Source organism: Sitodiplosis mosellana, unplaced genomic scaffold (assembly GCF_009176505.1).
Source record: "Sitodiplosis mosellana isolate CC-2019 unplaced genomic scaffold, AAFC_SMos_1.0 Smas_scaffold_17, whole genome shotgun sequence".
In the NCBI taxonomy this organism is placed as follows: Eukaryota; Metazoa; Arthropoda; class Insecta; order Diptera; family Cecidomyiidae; genus Sitodiplosis; species Sitodiplosis mosellana.
Window position 1 is genome coordinate 1,067,895 of NW_022595259.1, and position 23,820 is coordinate 1,091,714.

The 23,820-nt window shown below is 35.8% G+C and overlaps 1 protein-coding gene across 1 annotated transcript in view; it reads left to right on the plus strand.

Moving 5' to 3' along the window:
• Nucleotides 1-23,820, plus strand: part of LOC129568237 (uncharacterized) — a 165,624-nt gene that overhangs the window by 136,134 nt on the left and 5,670 nt on the right. The window contains exons 2-5 of the mRNA XM_055445895.1: nucleotides 12,344-12,469; nucleotides 13,270-13,400; nucleotides 18,325-18,463; nucleotides 19,100-19,249. Coding sequence (XP_055301870.1) covers nucleotides 12,344-12,469; nucleotides 13,270-13,400; nucleotides 18,325-18,463; nucleotides 19,100-19,249 — 546 coding nt within the window. The remainder of the gene's footprint in view (nucleotides 1-12,343; nucleotides 12,470-13,269; nucleotides 13,401-18,324; nucleotides 18,464-19,099; nucleotides 19,250-23,820) is intronic.

The following is a 23,820-nucleotide window of genomic DNA, read 5'->3' on the forward strand; positions in this document are numbered from 1 at the left end:
AAAAAAAAATCGTGAGCACAGCTATAGTTGGTAGCGACACATGTGTCATGTTCGTTCTCCGCTTCAGCGAACACATCCATTCATCTGTATCGCTTCAGCATGTTGTTAGTTTTCATTTTTCGGTTTACGTCTATGTGTTCGGGTATTTCAGTCGACATCCGTATCCATTTAAACGATATCCAGTCGAATCAATATCAATTTCTTTGGTTGTAAATTGAGTCGTTAAACACAAAACAATGCCAATGACTCTGGCATCCAACGAAGCGGAAATAAACGCAAGAAAAATCAAAACTAATTCCAAAATCATTTATCGGTCATTCTGTCTCTATAAATATTTTACCAATGAACAAAATCAATGGCTCAAATGGACTCGATACATGCACTCAACGAATCATGCTTTCATATTGTTCAGCGTATCATTTGATGCCATGAATTATTGATCAGATTGCTTTCGCTTGTTTTCGAAATTTTTATTGACTAAGGATGGTGTTTTTTTCTGTTTGAGTTTGAAAATTGAAATAGGTTGGTTGAAGCATGTTGCCATTGGAAAGCTTCTATTATGTATATTATAAACAGATGTAATCCTCTCTTTCAACTGTCCATTCGATAGAATTCCCAACAACTTACGGCCATTTCAACGATACAACCATTTCTATTTCATGAAATATCAACTAAATTGAACTGAGGTCAGTGAGGTGTCATGCAATATTTCGTTTGATTTTACAATTTCGTCATTCCAATTAAAAATCGTTAACCAAAGTGGGTGTATTTTTCGACCGGCGATGGATTCAATGGGTAATCAAAATTTCTTCATTTTTTTTAATTTCTTAAATTCAAAATAATTTTGAGAACTAAACTCTAGTTTAACCTTCAAGTGCATACAGCGGCTTTTAGACGAGCAAAACTGCAACGCCTGTATAACGTAAACCGACTTTAAGAAAATTCATTGAGCAAGTGAAAGTTTAGAACTATGAGTTCATTTTTGAATTTGCTGAGTTTAAGATTTTGACTAAAAAATGAAATCGTTTTTCCAAATTTTATATAAAATTTTCCTTTACCTGAAGCGTCGCTATCGCATGATGTGAAAATGCATGAACAATGAATTGTTGTAATTGAATGCCCTGAAGCCATTTGCTTCATTTCAATTATTGAATTGTGTTTTTTCGATAAGAATAAATTCCAATGTGCAACCGTGGCGTAAAATAATTTTCACTATTAAAAACAGTGGGCCACGATGAACAAGTGCTGGCAGCGAAAAATTCTCGTTCCCATCAATCGTATTGAATGCATAAAATAATAATCCAAAATCGAATGTTTCATGGTATTATGTGTATTCGTTATGCAAGAGTTTTCATTGTTCGTGGGTATCAAAGGATTAAAAACTCTGATTGAACTCAAATCACGTCTTAAGCGTGAAACTTTCGCGAATTTTGCGTTTGCCATCATTTGAAATGGTTTTTGGCTGGTTTTCCCATCGATTTAATGTTGATTTTCTCCTTGAGCGACAAAAACACAGACCAAACCCGAAATTAATTCGAATGGCGTGGCACTGTTCCGATTGATACGATCGATTTTTAGAGCATCAAAATAAATATGACAAAAAAAAAGAGAAATACAAATAGCGATTCGAAGATCCGGAGCGAGAAAACAAAAGAAACTACGCATCAAGCAAAGAACGAAAGGCAGTGAGAAAAAAATGGTTCCATTGTTGTCATCGAAATTCAATAAAAAGTGGTTCGAAACGAGAAAAGGGTTTGTAAATAGCTCAGCAAACAAATAAATAATGGCAAATTTTCAAGTCGCAAACTTTGGACCAACGAAGATTGTGAGAGCGATGAGGTTGGATTCAAATAACGAAAAAAGGAGCGGAGGGACGACGAGTGGCAATGGCAAAAGATAAAACCATACACAGACAAAACACATGCAGACACACAACGAATGACAACATATACAAAACGACGTAATAGATGGTTTACAAAGTTTCTTTCAATGTTATTGCTGTTGTCACTCTCGCTTGCCATAGTTTTAAGCGCATTGTCTTCCATTTCTTAAAGCAACGGATGTGTTCGCTGGATTTTTTTTTCTGCTGTAGCAACCCATCGAGCGACCGACACTACAGGAACATATCGAGCAGCTGAAATAAAAAACGCTTCGATATTCGATTCGATCGAACGGTCGGTCGGTCAGTTTTTATTTTGAAACTGAATGGAAATTATGGAAGCTCTTAGTGGACACTGAATACTAAGCTATCGATAACGGGGTTCATTCATCCATTGGAAGAGAGAAAGAGAAATGCGGCTTTTACGAACGAAACTTGTGTTTCTGCTTTTGACAGTCTCGCTAACAATGGATTATCGTTGCTTACATACACTTTCTAATTTGGCACCCACATGTGAGCTGCATCCAAATGAAAATTCCATCGATAAATTCGAACCTTTTGTTTCAATTTCCTTTAGTGACGGTCGAACGATGCATTTCGATTAAATACAACCAAAGCAACGACTAGGACAATGACTTCGATGCAATTAGTTTAATTAAATCTTCCTGATTTTAGGTTTTCCCTTTCCTTGCACACAAAGCTGTCAAATTCAATACATGTCATTTCAGTGTCATTTTGAAGTTGTGACGCATTGGAAGTGTGACTTTTTACATTGAAATGAGATTGATTTTAACATTTCAACTCGAGACGACAATTCAATATATATCCTCTTAATTGTGGTATGTCCTTGTCCATCGCTTTTCTACATCCGCTCTCTCAGAAGGATTATTTATGCAGAAAAAAATACATAACCATTCGAAGGAATACGTTGGTAAAACTCTCACTGTTAGAATGACCACTGATCACGGTGGATTTTTCATCACACAAGCCAATACGATGAACATAACTCGGTCTCCAAGTTGAATGACATTTGAAACAATTTTCAGTTTCGCAACCTTTTTCCGCTCATCACCATTGTGATCCTTCCTATTCAACAAGAAAACCGCTGTCAAGAGACAACACGAATAAATAGAAATTATCTAGTAGCTTTATTGATTGCCTAATGTGACATTCAACCGCATAGACTGTGTTCGAAACCAATCATTCAGATCATTTCTAAGCAATCGTGTCGACGTGTTCTGAACTTCAGAATGAAAATGGCAAGAATAATTCAGCGGATTGCTCTAAATGAAAGAAATCGAAAAAAAGGAAAGAAGAAATCTTATGTAAATGTAGAAAAAAGTGATAAGACCAATGAGTGAAACAATATTATTCAGGAAAAAAAAATTTGAGAGAAATAGAAAAATTTGACATGAGATGAAAAAATGTTGAAGAAAAGACCAAATTTCATTGACAATTTGGCAACCTTAGAACTCACTTTTAAAAGTCAAAGATTTGAATGGAGATTTACTCGGAAGGACATTCCGACAGTTGAAGCTATTTGAAATTGGTTTCGTTTTTTTGCCTAAATTTTCCAAATAGATCCATGGTTTATATATAACAACTTCGTCGTCGTCGTCGTCGTCGTCATCATCCCCATTGAATGTGCGACTTCAATTAATGTGTTGTGCTTAACTTGAATACGACGTCCCACGTCTTATTCCAGTTGCATATCAATTTCACTTAGGAGGTTATTTCAAAGTTTATTGAAATCAGTCATAAAATCGGTTGGTCGTATGACGGCAGCTGAGCTTTAAAATTGGATTGTGGTGTAGTTGTAATGTTTGCTGTTTAATCTCCGAAAATGATGCCATTAATCTTCTTCCATCGGGAATGCTTCGTCGATGCTGTAAGATTGACGAACGCATGATATGAAGCCAAAGAAAGATTCTAAAACAACAATAACAACTACAACAAAATCCACAACAAGAACAGTGTTCTTGGCACAACACTGAGATAAAAATAAATGCCATAACATTAAGATTTGCAGTGTGTTTCTTTTATCTCAATCGCACACATCGTGGATAATAATGGTAGCAAAAACCACTTCGATATTGGACATTCGTCTTGATACACGACAATGTGTGGCAGTTTGTTCGCATGCAAAGTATGCTGCCACTCTGCCTTTCGCTCACATTCAGCCAACTGTAGAATAAATGAATTCAAATGTGCTCATTGTAAGTTAATATGTTTGCGTTTCCGTTTTCTACATGCGTCGCATTCGTTTTTTTTTTGCGTTTTGTCCTTCATTTGGTGGGAGATATGAATGGAGAGCACGAAAACGCTTCTTGTACCCAATATTAATACATATTAGTTTAGGGCAAAGAAACACAAGTTTTGCCTTGCCGTTTACGCCACACTCCATGTCCATCATGAATAATAAAAATATCCAGCAATAAAACATACAAAAATGTTCTCTTGTGCCATCATTTTTCCACCCTCACTCTCAATCTCTTTTGTGTCGTTAATGTCACTTGTGATTTATTCACACAGACACTCAGATGAGAATATGTAGGGCAACGAATCATCACAATTTTTTGTTGATGTCCAACAAATTGCCAGAGGATTTTCGGCTCGACGTCATGATTGAGCCAATTTTGTGGTTTCAGTGCACAAATTTCCAACGCATTCCATGAAATTAAGTTATAAATCAACATTCAATCATCTTACCACAAACGAACACGCAACTAATTCAAACGCCATCGGCTCATATTCACTTTATATTGGAGTAGGAAAAAGTCGATGGATTTTTACTACGTTTGCATTTATCACGATGAAACTTCCTGTCATCCATAAAATAGAGAGTCAATGACTTGGCCCATAAAAACTTCAAAGCTCATCGTATAAGTTAAAACCCATGAAAGAAGAGCTAAAGAAAGGCACGAGAAGCGGAGAAGATGGAGAGAGGAGAGAAAAGAATTTTTTTTGCTTCTGTTTCCAAGAGAGAATTACCGAAAAAATTTGAATACACAGAATCGCACAAAAATAGTGAAAGTGATGCCATGTGTAATTCAAAGATGTCCAATAATAGCGACAGTCATTATGTTGTGATTACCTTTATAGTAATTTTAAGATCCTAGATTTTTTTCATTTCCATTTCGATGAGCTGAGTTTTTTTTTTGTTTCAGCCAAATTCATTCCTCTTTCGACGAAGTTCAAGTACGTTTTTATAAGTATATATCGATTTATCATTGAATTCGACTGTCAAGTTTATAAGTCATTGAGTGTGTTGAAATGAATGGAATTGTCGGAAGGCCTGATCTACCACAATATCATTCATTGTGCGAATTCTGATACAAAGTCTTCAAAATGTCCGTATTTAGTATGTCATTTATGGTGGCATATATGCTCTTTGATGGAAGGAAAAGTGTTTGTTTTGAATTTTCGTTGATGACGCTAATTATTCTCGTTTTTTTCAATATTTCAAACAATTTTTTAAGCTATTGGTATAACTTTTATGATAGAACATGGTTTTATAAAAAATTGTAGTAAACATTCCTTATATGACAACGACGTCTTTATTTCTTTCGCTTCTGTTTTTGTTCTCACAAATTGTACAAAGATCTTTTTTCAATCAAACAAGAAAATTAGTCATCTTATAAGATTACATCGTAATTTCAAATGATTATATAGACTTTTAGTCTTTCTCATGCTTTACTCTTTCTCAAAGCTGAATTTAATTCTCTCCGTAAGGAAATAAGAAGGTCTCCACTTATTTTAAGTACTTAACAAAGAGTCTTTTAAGTAATTTGCGGCAAGAGGTTTGAGTTAAATTTTATACGCTTTTCTGCTAACACTATAAATCCGAAAGTTTCAATTTTTCGTTCGAACCATTCGTGGTCAAATTAATTTTGTTAGTTTTGAGATTTTCTCAAGTAAATGTGCAGTAATTTGAGCAAACTTTGCAAAAACGTAAAAAAACATAGTAACATAAATAATATAAGATACAACATTTTCTCCTTCATTTTTAACCTGTTTTTCTTTAAATAATCAAGATATTATTTATCAAACCCTTCTTTTCGCAAAAACCGTTGCTTTACTCATTTAATTCATTCATCTACAAAAAATGTTAAATTTTCAGTTCATTATTTATATCATAAATTATGGGAGCAACGAAACTACCACTTTCGTAGTTGCAATTTCGGAAGTACAAAATGAATAATGAAAATAATTGAAAGCCAAAATTGCATTTTCGCCTTCGGATTACTTATTTATATTTATCAAAAGTGGATAAAAGCCTTGAATAAGCTTATATTTTGGTGTAAGCGCCCATTATTACATGAACTTGCGTACTATTTGAATCATTAGGGTAGTCTGAACTTTTTGTGCCTTCGCTAATTCACCGTAAAAACAAATTTGAATATAAAGAAGAAAATTGTGATCCGCACCAAATGCGCAAGATAGTGCTTGGGAACATTTTAATATCCATGAACTGAAGTGTGATAAAAATGCGTTGCTCATTGAAGATTGAATAAAGTTTTGAAAAGGTACATTTCGGTTAAAAAATCGGTCGCGTTTCGAATGAAAAGTACTCTTTCCATGGCTCAAATTGTAAGAAGAGCGTTAAAAATCTTGCGTTTGTCCTGTGTCGGAATTCTTAGGACCTACGTGAAATAAATTTCAAAATGTGTAGGAACCTAGAAAGCATCAAATGAAGCATGAGCATCCCACAATATTAATTACAATCATACGATTGGAACGATTGCGTCGGATTGTTGAAATGACTCCTCGAAAATCATTAAAAAGTCTTTGCTCCGCTGAAAACATCATATTCATCAATTAATAACGCACACACATATTCATTTCCGTAGGCAAGCCATATGCAAACATGACTTGAATATGGAACTCCATCATGCATAAATACCAAAAATTTTGCTGCTAAAAATTCTTCTAATCATTATATACGTATTGAATGAAAGGAAGAAAGCGGGAAAGAAAAAAAAATTCGCGAGTAAGTTGTTCGGAAATCGGAGTATATGTTTGTTGTGAGTCAGTCAGCGATCGCATGTTTTCGTAATTTAATTGCATAACCCAAGTCACCTTTTCAGAGAATCGACAGAAAAACGGGATAAAAAATAGAGGCTAAATTCCATGTTCAACATGGCAGAACAAATCAAATGCGAAACCCATTCGCTGTGCACCCAAAATTTAGTTGCTCGCACAACAACCAAAAATCCACGGCGCAGTCTACTGATTTTCCGTCACAATGCAAAACAGGTTTCAGCAATAACAACACCCAAGCTCCGACCTATAACCATTTATTTTATGATATTTAAATCCGCTTAACGCTTGTACGTGATACGCTCTTTTGTTGTTGTTGCTGTTTTTGTAAGCATCTCTTTCTCTCTCTCTCTCTCTCTCTCTCTCTCGATAACAACAGCAACAACAATCATCGAACGTGTATTAAAATACGCATGTTCAAAAAAACAACAACATCGACTTTACACCAGTCGCGTTTCCGAGATGAAGAATGCGAAATTAAATTCGATGCAACAAGCACGAGAAAGTTGTGAGACAAATATATGTATTCAAAATCGAAGGGATTTTGCATCAAACAAGAAAAGGTGTTCGAATTCTAACACGGGATCACTTTCACGGAATTGAACACAGCGGAAATTGGATATACTTAATGTATGCAAAACAAACGGATTTTACAAGCGAAACACAACAATATTACATCGACCTCATTCTAGACAACAAATCCATGATATTGACGAATAAAGCCAATTACATATTGATTCGATAGTATCGCATTCAAAACACCAATAGCATTGTTTATATTGATTGTTGTTGTTTTTTTGTCGGAATAAGATAGATGCTATCGTATTTTAGAGTTAACACTGAGTTTCAGTGGGTTTCGTGATTTCGGCGTAAAAATTTCGCTGTGGATAAGAAAATGAACTATGTTTTATGACAGCGGACTAGCTTTTTTTTATTATTTTTGTCATTTTTAAGCAATATTGGATAAAAAAAAGAAATTTGCATTAAAAAAAAATTTATCATCAAAAAAATTAAATGAAAAACTTAAAATTTTACCTTGAATCATGTTTTGTTTGAAAAAAATTAGCAAAATCTGTTGAATTATTTCACAATTTCAGACCAATTTGACCTTGAAAGATATAGCGGGCAATTTTTGGATCAAATACTTCGCTTCTGTCAACGATTCCTATTTATATCCCGATTTTAGTTTTTAATGCTTCCATTTTCGTTTCTATTACCACTGGTAATTTACCAGGGATTTGTGCAATGAAAAATTCATTACGTTCCCAAATGACCAAAAATATTTCACGGAATAAAAGCAGAGCTTAAGAATCTCACTGAGTGGACGCTGCAAGTAACGCACACACTCACTTGAATGAAAGACGATAAATTCGTGTGCGCTGCTCGTCTCACAAAAATGAGTTTTTATACGCACAGTACGTTATACGCACACCGCACACTATGTTCTGCTTCTTCTTCTTCTTCGTTTTGTTCGTATCTGCTATAGCGAAAAGAAGAAGAAGCGGAAGACTGGTGAGTGAGTGGGGCGCACATGATTCTTTTAGATGAGTAGAGTATCGCACAGAGCGCTGTGGCTCTTATTACAATGAGTTGCACTGCGAACTGAGTGTGCGATTCTTAGCCCCTGAATAAAAGTCATATTGCGCGAATAAAACTTGTGATTGTATTGGTTTTGGCCGAATAATTTCTGCACGATTCCATCGTAAGAGTAGAGATTCCCTTTTTCGTTTATGTCACGTAAACACTATTCCACGTCCGTTTAAAGTCGGAAATTTAATAACGTGCGAAAAGTGTGTTGTGAAAAGTGTCGGGCTTTCTTTGTGATTCTACGCATGGGAAAGAGATTCAACTGTGAGTAGATTTTATCAGTCATGCATAGAATGTTATCTTTAATGCAAACACCATGGTGTTTCTTGTGAATTTCGTGATGTTGAGTGTGTGTATCCAATATATGTGATTGACTTCCTTTTCTGAACCGAGGCTCGAAGTTTTGGCCTCAGCACGTATGAAATGACCGCAAGTTTCATTTATATTTATCAATTACAATATGATTTAATAAATGAACGTTGCTGTGGTAAGGGGGAAGAAGCCAGAGACGAGACCTCCGAAAATAGCGAAGTCAGGCAAAACAAAGCAAAAACGAAGTGTGGTTGGTCGTTTCGAAATGCCACACAACAAAACATGATGTAAGTCGCTCTTAACCAAACGACCAAAACATTAAAAATCATGTGCAATCATTTATTTATCCTCGGTCCGCTTGGCTGACATGCGATTAAATGGCAAATAAACAAGCACAAACAGAAGCGAATCGTCATCACTGAGTTCGAATCGCAACTGACATACATGCAAGGGGCAAATGTAAGCGCTAGCTCACTCTCGCGCACACACACACTATACATCAGGATAACGGTTAAGTAAATATGAAGGATAATAAGTTGTCGTTGTCATTGGTGTTGTTTCGTAGGGTCGGTATTAATATCACTTTCTCTGCACTCATTCAATCTTTTCTCGTTCGGGCTTCCACGATGAATTTGAGCTGTAAATGCCATTCTCATGCTATGACGTCGATTCCGTTCGTCCCGTTCTGGTCGCATAACATCAACACATCTAATAATCCAATATTATGAAAATAAATATGTATCATCTGTTATCGTATTTTTGTGTAATGTTACTTGGTGCGTTTGAAAATCGTCCTTTTTGTGGGTAATTCTTCTCTAGTCTATACTAAATGTAAATCATGTAAGCGCATTTTCAACGGCTTTTTTGCGGCAAGATTTGTCATAGCTAGCACCGCGAAATGTTGATTGAAAACACACAGCTCTGATTTATATGCAACCGTTAAAATGCCGTTGAAATGGACTATCATTTGGCACGTGTCGTGATTTCCCGTCATCTGTTCGACCGAAGGCACAATGAAAAAATGATGGCTTTTCATTTGCAAACAAAAGGTCAGCATTTCGGCAGTTTGATGTGATGATTTAGTGTCTGTGTCTATACCGTCGCCATCACCATCATCTCCGCAGCAGCCGCCGTTGCCGGCAGCCACAATGAGACTGGGGGAATAGGTCGTGAAAACAATAAAAGCGCATCAAAGCAATGAATTTGATTTAATTTAGACGACACTTAATCCCTGCTAACAAACTCTTGCTTCGAAGCTAATGAAAACACACCAGCCGAAGAAGAAAAATAGAAACACACAACAAAACAACCGAACGATTTGAAACAACAGACAACCGAAATTGTGTTGGGAAAACAACAACAAAAAACACAATGAGACCGAAGCATATTTGATGTAATTTTAATTATAACGCGACATTAATTTTTGAGCACCGCATCACCCCAATCACACTGAACGATATGACGGGCACAACGGTCACATTCCAAATGCCCATAAAAATGGTATAATGTAATAAAAGTCACATGTAAAATATAATCAGAAAAGACTCAGTTAACCAAGCGTTAACTCGTTTTATAAGCATAAAATTTAGGCAATAAATTTACGGAATAACTGCAGTGCAGTTGTTCTTCTAGTTTACTTAAGGCACGTATGATGGGAAATGGAGAGAAAGATTAAGATTGTTTTTCAGGAAAGATCAGCGTCACTTGTTTTTGAAAAATGTAAAAAAAATTACTCCTTTCATTTTTCCTCTTGAATCAAGTTAAGAAAAAGACAAAAAGGAGTGTGAACGTCAAAATTAGTGAAACAACCCGATTCTACTTATTAAGAAGCTGAGAAATGGAAAAAAGCTGAATTTCATAATTATGAAATGATAATATAAAACACTCTTAATTTAGAAAGGCCCATAAAAATCATGTTCGACAATAAGAATAACAGTATTATATCAATATATCAAGAGCAAATCCCACCGTTTATTTGTGCTCGACGCCCCATTTAGATAATCCCCACTCTGTAAGTCCAAATATAGACATGGAACTCATGGGTAAAAATTGCGGAGAAAAGAGAAGAGCGTATGATCTGTGTAATCGCACCTGAGTTTTGTCCCATCAAATTACACAATAAATCCAACGCAGTCACGCTTTCATGTGACTGCGTTTTTTTTTATCGCCAGACGACTGCTTCAAACATGAGCAACACGCAATGAAATATTTAAGAGCTGTTTTATCACCTTTTGCATCAAGTTGTCAAGACGAAACAGCACCAATTGGTCGTAAGAATGGATCGTAAACACGCAAATCTGTCTATTGATTGCAATCGTTGATAAATTATTTACTGCCAATGACATTCTCATCGATAACGGTATTGGCAGCATGCCACACAATACTTTCATGCTTGTCAATTGCACATTTCACATAGCACTTGATAGATCACACAAACACACTTCTTCTCAAGAAAAGAAACGATGTAATTCCGTTGGTTAAGCTTCGAAATCCGATGGTTTGGCAGGGCGATTAAAAGTGGACGAAGTCGCCAAGGGCAATCTCGTGACGGGTCGCTTTCCCATATTCTTTGGATAGACGCTTTAAATAAACAACAAATGCAACAAAAAGGCACAATTTTTCCACAGTGACCTTTTCGCACAAACACACGTATATTTTATTCAAATTGCCCAGCAACGAGACACTTTTTTCTCACTCTCCCTCACTCACTTTTTAAAATCGCATGTTTGTGTATGCGAAACGCATTTTTAACCATTAAAATATTCAATAAACGTTCATTTTTGCGCTCCAAGGCTTTTCCCGCCGGAATGACAAGAATAATCAATCCGAGCGATGAATAGGCTGCTGCGCGATCCGAACATAAATCATCCACCTTCGGAACATGTTGGCAACGCACATAAATTCCACTTTAAATATCGGTGTCAATAACAACCACAAATATTGAACACCTTTAATTCCATCGAATGAGGTTGAGTGACTTTTTTGCACACAATACGTCATCCTATTTCTCATTTGAATCAAGCTCGGGTATTTGAAAAGTCAAAAACGGCATTGGCCCTCTAGACGTGCTTAGCTTAAAACTGTCATACTACACATTTTGAGCGAGAACTTTCGATGTGTATGTGAGTGTACAAGTACATGACAGTGTTCACTGTTCACTGTTCACTTTCAATCTGTGTTTGACGGCTTTAAGCAGTGTATGTGTAGAGGGCGTCTTGACGCCTTACGTTAAATCTTCACCATGTATTTATTTATATACGAATATACGTACTGTTGACAAAATTCACGTTATTTTCAAACAATGACATTTTTTCGCTTCTTTCATTTAGGAACAATTTATAAGATATCAACAGCATGCGAACGGAATGCGATATCAACAGCAATGCACACAAGTATCGTACTATTGCGAATAAATAACGAATTGAGTAAAGAGATCGGCAAACATCAGTTGAAAATGTATCGGATACACAGAAGTAATTCTTGATTCTGTTTTCTCTTTCTATTTTTTCTTGTTTCCAAAAATAGCGTTGCTGTCGGGGACGCTGCGAACATTTCAGAAGACCACATGCGATTCGGAACGAGTATCGTTGGGTTGTCCGCGTGGAACAAGCATTTCTATTGAGTTGGCGCAATATGAAAAGAACGGCATTGGTTTGTATCGAACGCACCTTTTTTCAGCTAGCAATCGGATCGAGTGAAAACGCAAGATAATGCAATTTATAATTAAGATCTTTCTAATTGCTCTCTCGCTTACTCGTTCTCCATCTCTTCTTCTTCTTCTTCTTCTTCTCGTTTGGCCGACATTGATATTTTGAAGTTGCATTTTGCTTTCAATTTTCACGCAAACTCGCAAACTCAACTCAATTCCGAAACAAACAAGTGAAATCAAATCAGCCGAATACATGAAAAACAATAAAAGGGAAAGAGAAAGAATGAACGAAAGTAATCTCGTGACTCCATCAAGTGCTCATATTGACTGTATCTTGTGTGTCGTGTTGGGCTAAATGTAACTTTTGGCCCTTTTTTCCCTTTCGTATTGTATTCGTTCGCAGTTTCTCGCGGTGAACGAGAGATCCATTTAGCAAGTTAGTTTTCCAACTGCGCGCTATATAACCAAGTTCGTGACACAAAAAAGTTTAACATCGTGCTGTTTTGCCATATCGAAAACTTTTCGTTTCGAACAATTACAAAAAAAGTCGAAAATAAGAGAAGAAAAGTGAGGAAATGAACGAAGAAAGATGTGTCATGTTTCATGTAAACAATTTTTTTTTCACTGTTGTTCGCAAATGAAAATTGCACTCATTTTTATTGACTCCATATTTCAATAAAAGAAATTCCAGTTAGTATGTGCTGCAGAAACCAACCACTTCATTTCATCCGATTGCCGCTGTTAGTTGACCGACAAATTCCTTACTAAATGTTTTCACTTTGTTTTGTTGAAATTAACCCAGATGGATACAGTTTGTGTCCGACCGCATCCACTGAAATTGTCACTGGAACAGATGCCACCGCTAATGGCACCGCACACAGCAACGAGATCAGCAACCACCAGGAAAGCTGTCTCTGGCCCAATGCATTACAGGTAAGTTTCCACAGCTTCACGAGTCTACTGGAGAATTGTACCACCTTTTTTTGAGAAAAAGTGTGACACTCATATGAATTTAGAAGGAACTACAAAGAAGATATCCTAGTGGCGAAGCGTTACGAGTACGCGTTGTACTACATTCACTAATTCCCTAAACGTAGTGGTTCGTAGTGGTACGCCTAGTCGTAACGCTTCGCCACTATGGAAGATATAAAAGAAGAAAAAGAAAAATAGTAGAAAAAAGATACAGAAAGGAAGGCTCGAAATACGGATGACAATTCGCAAGTGAAAACTCGCTTACAGTTCCGAATGTTATCCTCTTTGCTTGGGCGAAAATTTCAACGCATTTTGCATTGACCGGCATCAAGCCACTTTATCTTAATGCGAGATTTAATACAAACGAGCAATCTATTTTTTCCCTCACTCTCAATTGGATCAATTTGTAACACCAAAAGATCTTGGGACAACTTAAAAGGTGGCCATTTAAGAAGCTATGTGCGGGTCGAGCTTTTTTTGTTTGTCGCCAAAGTTTTATCGAGGCGATGTTCTCTCCGAAGAAATAAAAAGAATAAACATGTTTGTGGCCGCCAGCAGATAATCCTCATTTAAATACACACATTTCAAATGTTTATTCTAATTTTCCGGTCCAACTTTGTTCAAGGTTCATACAAATTTGCCCGTCATTTGGAGTTTGTGTCGTTTGAAAAATGTCGTCGGTTTGAATACACTATAAATGAATTCCATTTCGTAACGCAAATCGTTTCTTTCATTCTTTCTCCTAAAAGGCCGATTTGGATAGAAGATAGCGTCAAGCAGAAAAATCAATGAATTCGTTATATTGAAAAAAGATATACACAAGGATCAGACGCCGACATACAATTGGAAAATCATAAAAAAATCTTTTTATTTGTTTATTTATTTTTCGTAAATTTGCAATTTCTTAATAATTATTTTGAATAAGTTTTTATTTCTTATTAGCAACGATGAGCAACATGAAAAGTTTAAATAAAACCATTTGAAATTATGTTTTCAATGTTATGAAGTTGGATACAATTCGAATTTACAGGTTTACGCAATGCGATATGTCGGCGTAATGATTTTGCGTAAACCTGTACATTGAAGAACCTATCGCAATGCGGAATGTCGTTGTAAGGTTTGGCTTTACGGCGACATGTCGACGTAAACCTCAATGTATCGCAAAATTCTTGTAGGGAAAGTTAAACTATTTACGAAAAGGTTTCTCTTGAATTTGTCCAGATATTTTTCCCGAACTCAGCTATTTTCAGCATAGTCACAATTTTGAACTCATCCATGCAAAAATTGCCCTAAATACACTCTTTGCTGACTCGAATTCATTTAGTGCATCGAGACAAATTTTCATAAGAATAGCACTTGATTCGATGCTATTGTCCACTGTAAAGTATGCGCATTCTTCCATTCACGTACTCTTGTTTGGTGCACAGGTACTCAATTTCGTTTCCGATCTTTCCATTTAAAATTCCATTCATATTCCGCACCATCTCTCTATCTACGACGTTCTTTCGATACCGAAAACTTTTCTGATTATTCCATTGTTTTCGCTTGCGAGTAGACAGCGCCGTAGCCAGAAAAAAAAACTGGAGGGTGCAAAATCGAAATTTTTCTTTTGTTGCACCTTTGAAACCCGATTTTGCACCCGATTTTGTTGCACCTTTGAAATTTTTGGAGGGTGCAATGCACCCATTGCGCCGGCCTAGCTACGGCGCTGCGAGTAGAATGAAATAAATTCATCCATCTCAAAATATCGTGTAGCTAGATAACGAACAAGAACTTCGTGTTTCATTCGCGTAAAAAATCAAGAAGAAAAACATAAGTGAATGTTAAGGTTCACTACGTTTTGTCAATATTCAAATTTTCATGAAAATTTTCATTAAGAAAAAGTAAACTTTCATCAATGAACAATGAACATGCTTCTTTTGAGGCTATTTCACGTGACCGTAGTATTTTCGAAAAGGAACCGATTTTTTTTTCTCGCATATCAGTGTTTCCTGTAATCTTTTCTATTGCTTATAAATTAGTTCTGGCAAATTTGAAGACAATTTAATTTTTCATCTTTTGCTTTGCTTCGTCTCTTACATGCGTTGAAGTTCACGCATCAACCGGATGAGATCAGCGAAATGATGTATTTTACCACTTGAATGAGCTAGAAAAAAGTGTTTATACCCAAGATATAATTGAATGTCCGAGAATGAAAACGCAACTTCTACTCACAACACATATAAGTGAAACGAAAATAAAAAAATTTATTGAAATGAAACAACACAATCGAATTTTTTCAAAGTGTAACAACAAAAAAGATTTTTTTAAAGTGTAACATCGGTATGTTGTTACACTTACTACATACCGATGTTACACTTTAAAAAAATCTTTTTTGTTTTTACACTTTGAAAAAATTCGATTGTGTTGTTTCATTTCAATAAATTTTTTATTTTTGTTTCACTTATATGTGTTGTGGATAGAAGTTGCGTTTTCATTCTCGAACATTCAATTTCTTCTTCTAAAAAAATACTTAAAGAAAGGACGAAAACTACTTTATATGGGGAAGAAAAGCTGTTACAAATTAAGTGACCAACATCCAAGTTTCATTTTATTACTACAATGTGCTGCAACCATCGAAGTTACTTCCTTTGCAATGGTGTAGTGAATAATTGAAAAATTAAGGTGGATTTTCTATGATGTTTTATGCCAAAAGATGTAATCGTTGTATACTTAAATTTCATTGGATAATAGCTTCAAAGCAATTTCGGCGCTTTATGCATTACAATTTTATGTGTTTTCCTCGTTGACGCCAATCCATATGAAATGATGCAACGAAAGAAAAATTAGGAACAGAAAAAAACGAACTTCAAAAAGTTTAACAAAAGAGGTTTGGGCTTTTTTTTCCTTGTCACATTGGATTATGAAATAAGTGGTGAATATTTTGCATGTGAAAATCCGTCTGAAAAAACTGTGGCACTACATAATATTTCAAATGCATTTGTTCAAACAAGATAGAATGAGTTAAAATACAGGAATAGAGAAAGTGGGAAAACGACATCGAGAGTGAACGTGAGAGGATGAACATAAAAAAGACCACGGTCGAAAGAAAAATTGACACACGGAAAAAAAAGACACACAGAAAGAAAGAAAGAGATTCAACTTTTATGCAAATCCGTTTGGCTTTAGTGGAATTCACATACGAAGTTTTAAAGCCATCTCGTTCAAGAGCTTCGGTCGTTTTATCGTATTGCGACAGTTTGAACTGTATTTTTGTTTGTGTACTACTCCAAAGTAGTGGAGCGCACATAATGTGGGTCATTGTGCTGGAAGCTTTCTCTTTGTCTCTCTATCTCTCTCCCTCTGAATAAAATGAGAACGATTCGATTTAAATTACAATTGAAATCATTCATAATCGATAGAAATATTCAACGGTTGCCAACCAATTTATCACAATCCAAGTCGATCGACTGGACAATAAATTCGCCCGTTTTTGATACACTTTGAAGACTTTTCAAAATCGGATTATGCCAAATTTTTTGGCTAGTCGTAAATTCTACGAATTGATGCAATGAATTTTGATTTGGATTCTCACAACTTTAGTCTTCCGCTTCTGATACATTTTATGCAACTCTACGTTCAGTTTGATATCCCGCTAGTTATGATGCACTTTGGAAAAACTTTAATAGAGTCCTAAAAGCAATTTTTGATAAAACCATGCTTTTTTATAGCATCGATAACATCGATTAGAATTTATGCGCTGACTGTCGTAAAGAGAGAGCATTTTACGAGCAAAATGCGCGCGCACTGGATCAAATTAATCTCTGCAAATTTATTCAAGTGGCCAAAGGCAACCAGAGCCACACCGCGCTTGCATAACTACCGATAAAGATGACGATTTATTTACAATTTTTACTCACCACTTGTACCAGAGATGTGTGTGAAATGAGAGAGGGTGGGCAATTGTGGCTTGGTAAATACTACTCGAGAGCTTAAAGCCGAAAGAAGCTAAACGAAGTTGAAAAATGAGCAGAAGAGAGAGAGAGCAGAGGGAGAGTAAAGATGAAAACATCGCTATTCGATGTGCAACGTGAAAAAAAACGTTTGCACAAAGGACAAAAAGCACATGCCGAAATAAACTGGGAATAAAACCGAAATAAATTTTGTCATCGAAATTAATGCAGACAAAGAAGAAAATTATGGCCAGTGAAAACTTTGATTCCGCTACCAAAGCAGGAGCACAGAGTTTTGTTGGTATTTTAAAAAAGAACGACAAAATTCTGCACTTTATGATTTTTTGTCGTCCGTGGTGAAATACACACACATATAAAAAAAACCGTACGATGGAAAAATTACCTTTTGCAAAAGTTATTAAGATTCTTCGAACGTAACTGTATCATATTTCATATTTTTCTGCTGATTTTTTATGTTCGCTGGCAATGATTTTTCCCTTCAGCTAGCAACGCCATTGTTTTGAACTTCTTCTTTTTGCTGTAGAGATCGCGTGTTTTTTTTTCTTTCTTTTGCGTTGTTTCGCTCTCGATGAAGTGACTTTTTCACTTGATCACCGGCGACCAACATTCCGAGCGAGCGAGCGGGAGAGAGGAAGAAAAAGCGCACATACTATCTTGCGACATGAAAAATGGTATTCGATTTATCACACTCTTAAAACGCTCACCTTTTCCCACCACCTTTATGATACTTTATGCAACGGACGCTGTACGCTAAATCAGATGAAACTTACATCTAACTTTTAAATATTCACGCCAATTCATCAAGCCACACACACTTTTGATAGTGAATTTAATCACAATTTTCTGCTGTGTGTTAAATCAATTTAAAACTTTTTCAATGAGAAACTTTTCATCTCTTTTACTTTGTGTTTCTTCTTCTCGTTTTTTTTCAGTATTCGTTGCTACAAACTGCCATCGAAGCCTGCCAAAAGAAAACACACTGCAAATTCCTACCGGCTCCCAAGTCATTTGGCGGCAATCCATGCCCTGGAGTAAGGAAAATCATCGAATATGCTTACAAATGCCGTCCCTGTGAGTAAAACACTGAGAGTTGAACCACTCAAAGAGATTTTTAGAATTATTTACACCTTTTTGAACGAGAAAAAGAATTACGGAATAAAGATCTTCTGCCAGATTATAGTCAATGTCATCTCTAAACCAACTCATTGCATCATTGCATATTTCGAGCAACTTGTTTCAATCGTCTGTGGCTTAAGTACAATATAATCAACTTTACGGCGACACTAACAGCTTAACTGTGAGCAATAACTACACACTAGCCAATATACATTGATGTTTTGTAATGGTTACTCGATGAATTTGTCAAAATACTATGATTTTCGTACTCTCGGTCTATGGTGTGTGTACAGAGAAGCTGCCAGTGCCGCCGTAAAGTTGATTATATTAGTCGAGCCACATACGGTTGAAAAAATTTGCTCGAAATATTCAATGATTCACTGAGTTGGTTTAGAGATGTCATTGGCTGTCTTCTTGTTATTCTGGCAATATATTTATGTACACAATAAAATAATTTTTTTTTCATTCTATGTTTGAGGTAAAAATCGCAAATAGTTTTTACATTTAAAAATTCTCAAAATAAAAACTTATTCTGAACCACCCTATTGAAATCGGAAATGCATTTTAAACCATTTTTTTCTATTTTTTTAGACGAATTTCGCAGTAAAGTTGCATGTGAGAATGAGGTCATTATCCTGACCTGTAATCCATTTTCGCGAATAGCGATCTACAGTGCGAGCTACGGCCGTACGGAATACGAGAGTATACAGTGTACTCAACCACAAGGCGTAAAAGAAGAGAGTAAGTATTCGCATTTGCTATTGCATTACTTTAGAAAAGCTCAACTCAAGCAATCAGACCGTAGCGTACCATTTCAACTGACTGTGAAGTTACTAATTTAAGTCGAGATTCGGTTATAGACATCGACACCATGCGCCGTCAATTAGCTGCGAATTGGGCGAGAATGAGAGTGGGAACAAACTTGTTTCAAATTAAAATATAATTAAATCAGCCGAAAAACATACAAACATATACCTTCTTGAGGCGCGCACACACACACAAACACACACTATTCCGAGCAGACATCGTACGTGCCAATTAAGTGCGAAGAATTTTTGATTAGATCCAAAAAGTAAGGCGCTTGAATGAAAATTCAAATCATCTGTTGTTGCTATGTGTTATGCAATTTTAGGTCGAGTGATTTTGTATGCACCACTGGTTGTGTGGAAGAAAGTTTAGTCTCTCTTTCTACTATATGTGTGTCTTACAGCCAAATCCAACGAGCAAAATGTCAAAGGAAAGCCAAAAGACATAGTCGAAGGCGGAGATTTGCAATAATTTGGTGTGTGTTTATGCTTGTGCTTCGCCGAATATTTTCATTTTGAATATTTTTGGTATGGTAATTACATTGTGTTTGCGGATGTCGCGTCACATTCGGTTGCGCTATAGAGGATAGCATCGTCTTGCACATTGAAATTTTGTATGCAGTTTTGTTTGGTGTTGAGGATCATTTGCAGTCAAATGGTTTTTTTTAAGTAGTGGCCTTAAGCCCTTTGCTTACACTGATAGAGCCGAAGCTCGAGAATTTATTCCATGTGAAGCAGCAGCGGTGGACTGTCACACACCAACGGGAATATGGAGCGTGTGTAATGAATGTTATGGTATGACATTACGCGCACTGGTGTTACTGTTCACACGACGAAAATTACAATGTCGACCTTTTCCGACCACCACCTCCTCCAAAAAAGGACAACTCAAATAATACTCAAATCGTGTTTGGTTTGATACTAACCATGCAAACACTTGCCGCCTCATTTCTATCTCTTGTATGGGTTTCGCCCAATGGTTGCTTTCATCCAACAACAACGCCCGAAAACAGATCACTTTCCCCACATTATTACCACTTGCTTGATAGCGATTACTTTTGTTTATTTATCCTGACCTGGGCTCCATTTCAGCTATAATCTTTGTTTGCTCATTTCATTGAATTTATCTGAATTTTTGCATCGGCTCCGGACCAATTATGCATACGTTTTAAAATCGGTCGACGTAGAGGAATTGCGTAATTCAACGAAATTGTCGGACCACATGCACAATTCTAAATGCATTCACAATTGACCGACCGGATTTAGTCGTACAACATCGAAAACTCGAACGCAAAACTTTTCTAGTTTTGTGGCATCGGTCGGAAATAGTTTTGAGGTAAACAGAGAATTACGATTAAATGTACAATGAATCACAGAACTTGCAACACCAAAAACCAACTCCATCGTCCTTGCCAATTGTCGAAACTGGCCTGCATTTTAGCTAATTCAACACTTGAGTTATAGCCAAAAGAGTTCCACACCAAGAACATACCGGAGAAAATGTGTTTGTGTGTGAGAGACATTCGTCATTGAGCTCACTGCTATTCTCGATGGAAATTATTCAAATTTTGAAGTAGTTCTCGCACGTAAGTCGCATCGACCCATTCGATACACCATGGTCTCGGATGCCATTTTCGATTACAACTTCTGCTCGGGTTCATCGCTTCGTTCGCATTCAAAGGCGCTCAAGCGTAAACTATACATTAAACTTCATTCGGAGATATTTTCATTGTTCATTGTTTGGTGTATGTGTGTGTATGATACGCAAGCAAAGCACTTCCATATTTCGCAGCCCCATTGTTCAAAATACACGGACGAACATTTCAATTTCCAACTTTCCATCGAGCAAATGTGAATGCGATTAACACCTTTTTACTTAACATCTCCACTTTTCCCGAATCGCACACACAAACGAAATGAATGTATCACCATTTCCTTTTGTTGGAAAATGAACATCGCACCGTCGTGCGTATCATGATTTATGAAACAAAGGCAAATTCCGCCCTAGGCCATCGTACAAAGGGTTAACAATTGTTGGTACATCGTTCACTCAATTAATTGGTGGTTGCAATGAAAATCGGTTGTATGTATTGTAGAATTTCATCTTGAACGTGTTTTGAATGTTTCTTTTATTTATTTTTTTCTGAATGACTATTGTATAAAATCCTAATGATTTTTCCCATTTAATATGATTGAAATTGTTTCAGTTTTAAAGGAAAATGATTCAAACTATATATATGTATATATTTTGCCGTTGAAAAAAATATATGAAAAAAATTGGTTACTGAAATAATCGATCGTTAGCAACATCTTATCATAAAGTATCTTTTTGTTTTTATTCATTGAAAAACCCATTTCCTTTCGAAGAGGTTTTCTGAGGAAATTCATATTTTTCGAATGAATTTTGTTGGAAAAACCTTTTGATGAAGTATAAAAAATACTTCCTCTTTTCTCAATGAGTCCTTAATGCACTGAAGACAGAATATTATATGTGATCAATCGTAAATTTGGGACATATTACTATGGTGAAAATGCTTTTTTCTTATTGAAGTAGACGCTGGCACATAAGAAACAATAGGAAACCGTGCTTATCTATTTTTTTTGAATTTTTCTCCACTAAATTGAAAAAAAACATACGCCAAACATTTTCATATACAGTTTTTACATTGATGATGATTGATGTTACTATGGAATATTGTTAAAAATTCTAGAGTGACACTTTCTGGTGCTATCCACTATCTCTGAATTTTTAACGCTTGTATATGGACAGAAATAAATAGAAAAAATATTTGCTTTTCAAATAACAAATAATAAATTTGACATTGTTAAGTGACCCATCTTGTGTCACGTAATTTTTGATTATGTTTGCATTGATGAAGGTACACTCAATAAAAATTTAAATAATCTCCCGTAAAACCGTAAAATAAGAAAAGGCAGCAAAAATCATGTGGAGGGAACAAATTTTTTTATGTTAATAATAAAATTATTGATTTTCATCATTTAGGTTTCATCAGTTGCGTGGCATTCCTAATCGTCCAATTTCAGAATCGGATAAAATTCATTTTGTAAAACCATCAATTTACCTAGTTTTCGAGTATCATATCATAATAGACAATGAATCAATTACCTAAAAAAATATTCACAAAAATAGAGCCGAAACCAAAATCTGAAAGTCCCAAAATTATCAACGTGGGCGATCTAAATAGTTAATTACTGAATATACCATTTCATGCTAATAAAAATTAATGGAAACTCGACGAAAATAATTACACATATTTAAATCCTAAAATTGCATGTCTAAAATGGGCTTAGTTCAATAAAAGTCACTGGAGTATGTAATTTTGCTAGATTTGTCTGATAGATAACGATTATCCGCTATTTACACACTCAGAAATTTAAATGTATCCATCACATCGACGGACATATTCAATCCAATTTATACTGCATATTTTGTTAATTCTCATTGATGGTTCGTTCTTGTTCGAAAGAATCGATCCAATCATCGTTTTACCTCAAAGTACGTGGGTTGTTTTACTGTTGCAAAATTATCATAACAAAATATCTAATTCAAACTGTTTTAAACAGGTAGTATGGAGAAAATTTAGTATAGTATTATAAAAGTTGGTGATGATTCAAATGGAATGATCATCATCCATAAAGGTTTTTGAAATTTAGAATTTGAGTAACAAACGAGTTTTACATCGAAAAATTGGTAGTTTCGGGATTTGCAAAGTTGTGAAAATCCTCTTTGAAACTTGATTGAAAACGTCAATTTGTGGTAGCGATAATTGAATTGGATGTTTTCCCATGGAATTTTTGTTCAAAAGTAACAACTACGAAATTCACATTAAAATGTTGCTCAACCGTAGAGGTTGTAGTTAGTGAGCAAATCATAATCAACCCGACAAAAAATTAACGTCATCAACACAAAAATGGCGAATAAATAGAAATATCTGGCAAACTTAATAGAATTTTAATAGTTTGGCAGCGGACGGATTTTACAATAATCTTTCTCTCTCTCTCTCTTAAGACAACAACGAACGTAAGAAGCATCAGCAACTTTTGTTTACTCATAGATACGGTCGATGTTTTTATTGGAGTTTGTGATGTTGAAATGTATGTAAATCGCATCAAATGCACGGAGCAGAAAAAACAAACGGCGGTAAAGCAAAACATGGTTCATGGTAACGATGGTTCGAGCGATAATAATGAAAACTTCGCTAATGCGATTGGTTTTGTTCACTTGCCTTCAACAATTTGCTTGTTCACTCTCGCTCTTGCTCTATTTCCTCGTCTGATCCTTGTTTGGACCAGCGAGAAGAGGAGGATAAACCTCGCCCGAAAAGTTGCTTTTCAATAGTGAAATTCGGCTCGCGCGTGTTTCGATCGTTATTAAAAAATGAAAGTGCGCGGTTTGAAAACAACAATTTACATTTCATAGCGATTATAAACGTGCAATTATGGCTCGGGTTTACTTGGTTAAATGTGTGTCGACGGGTTTTTCTG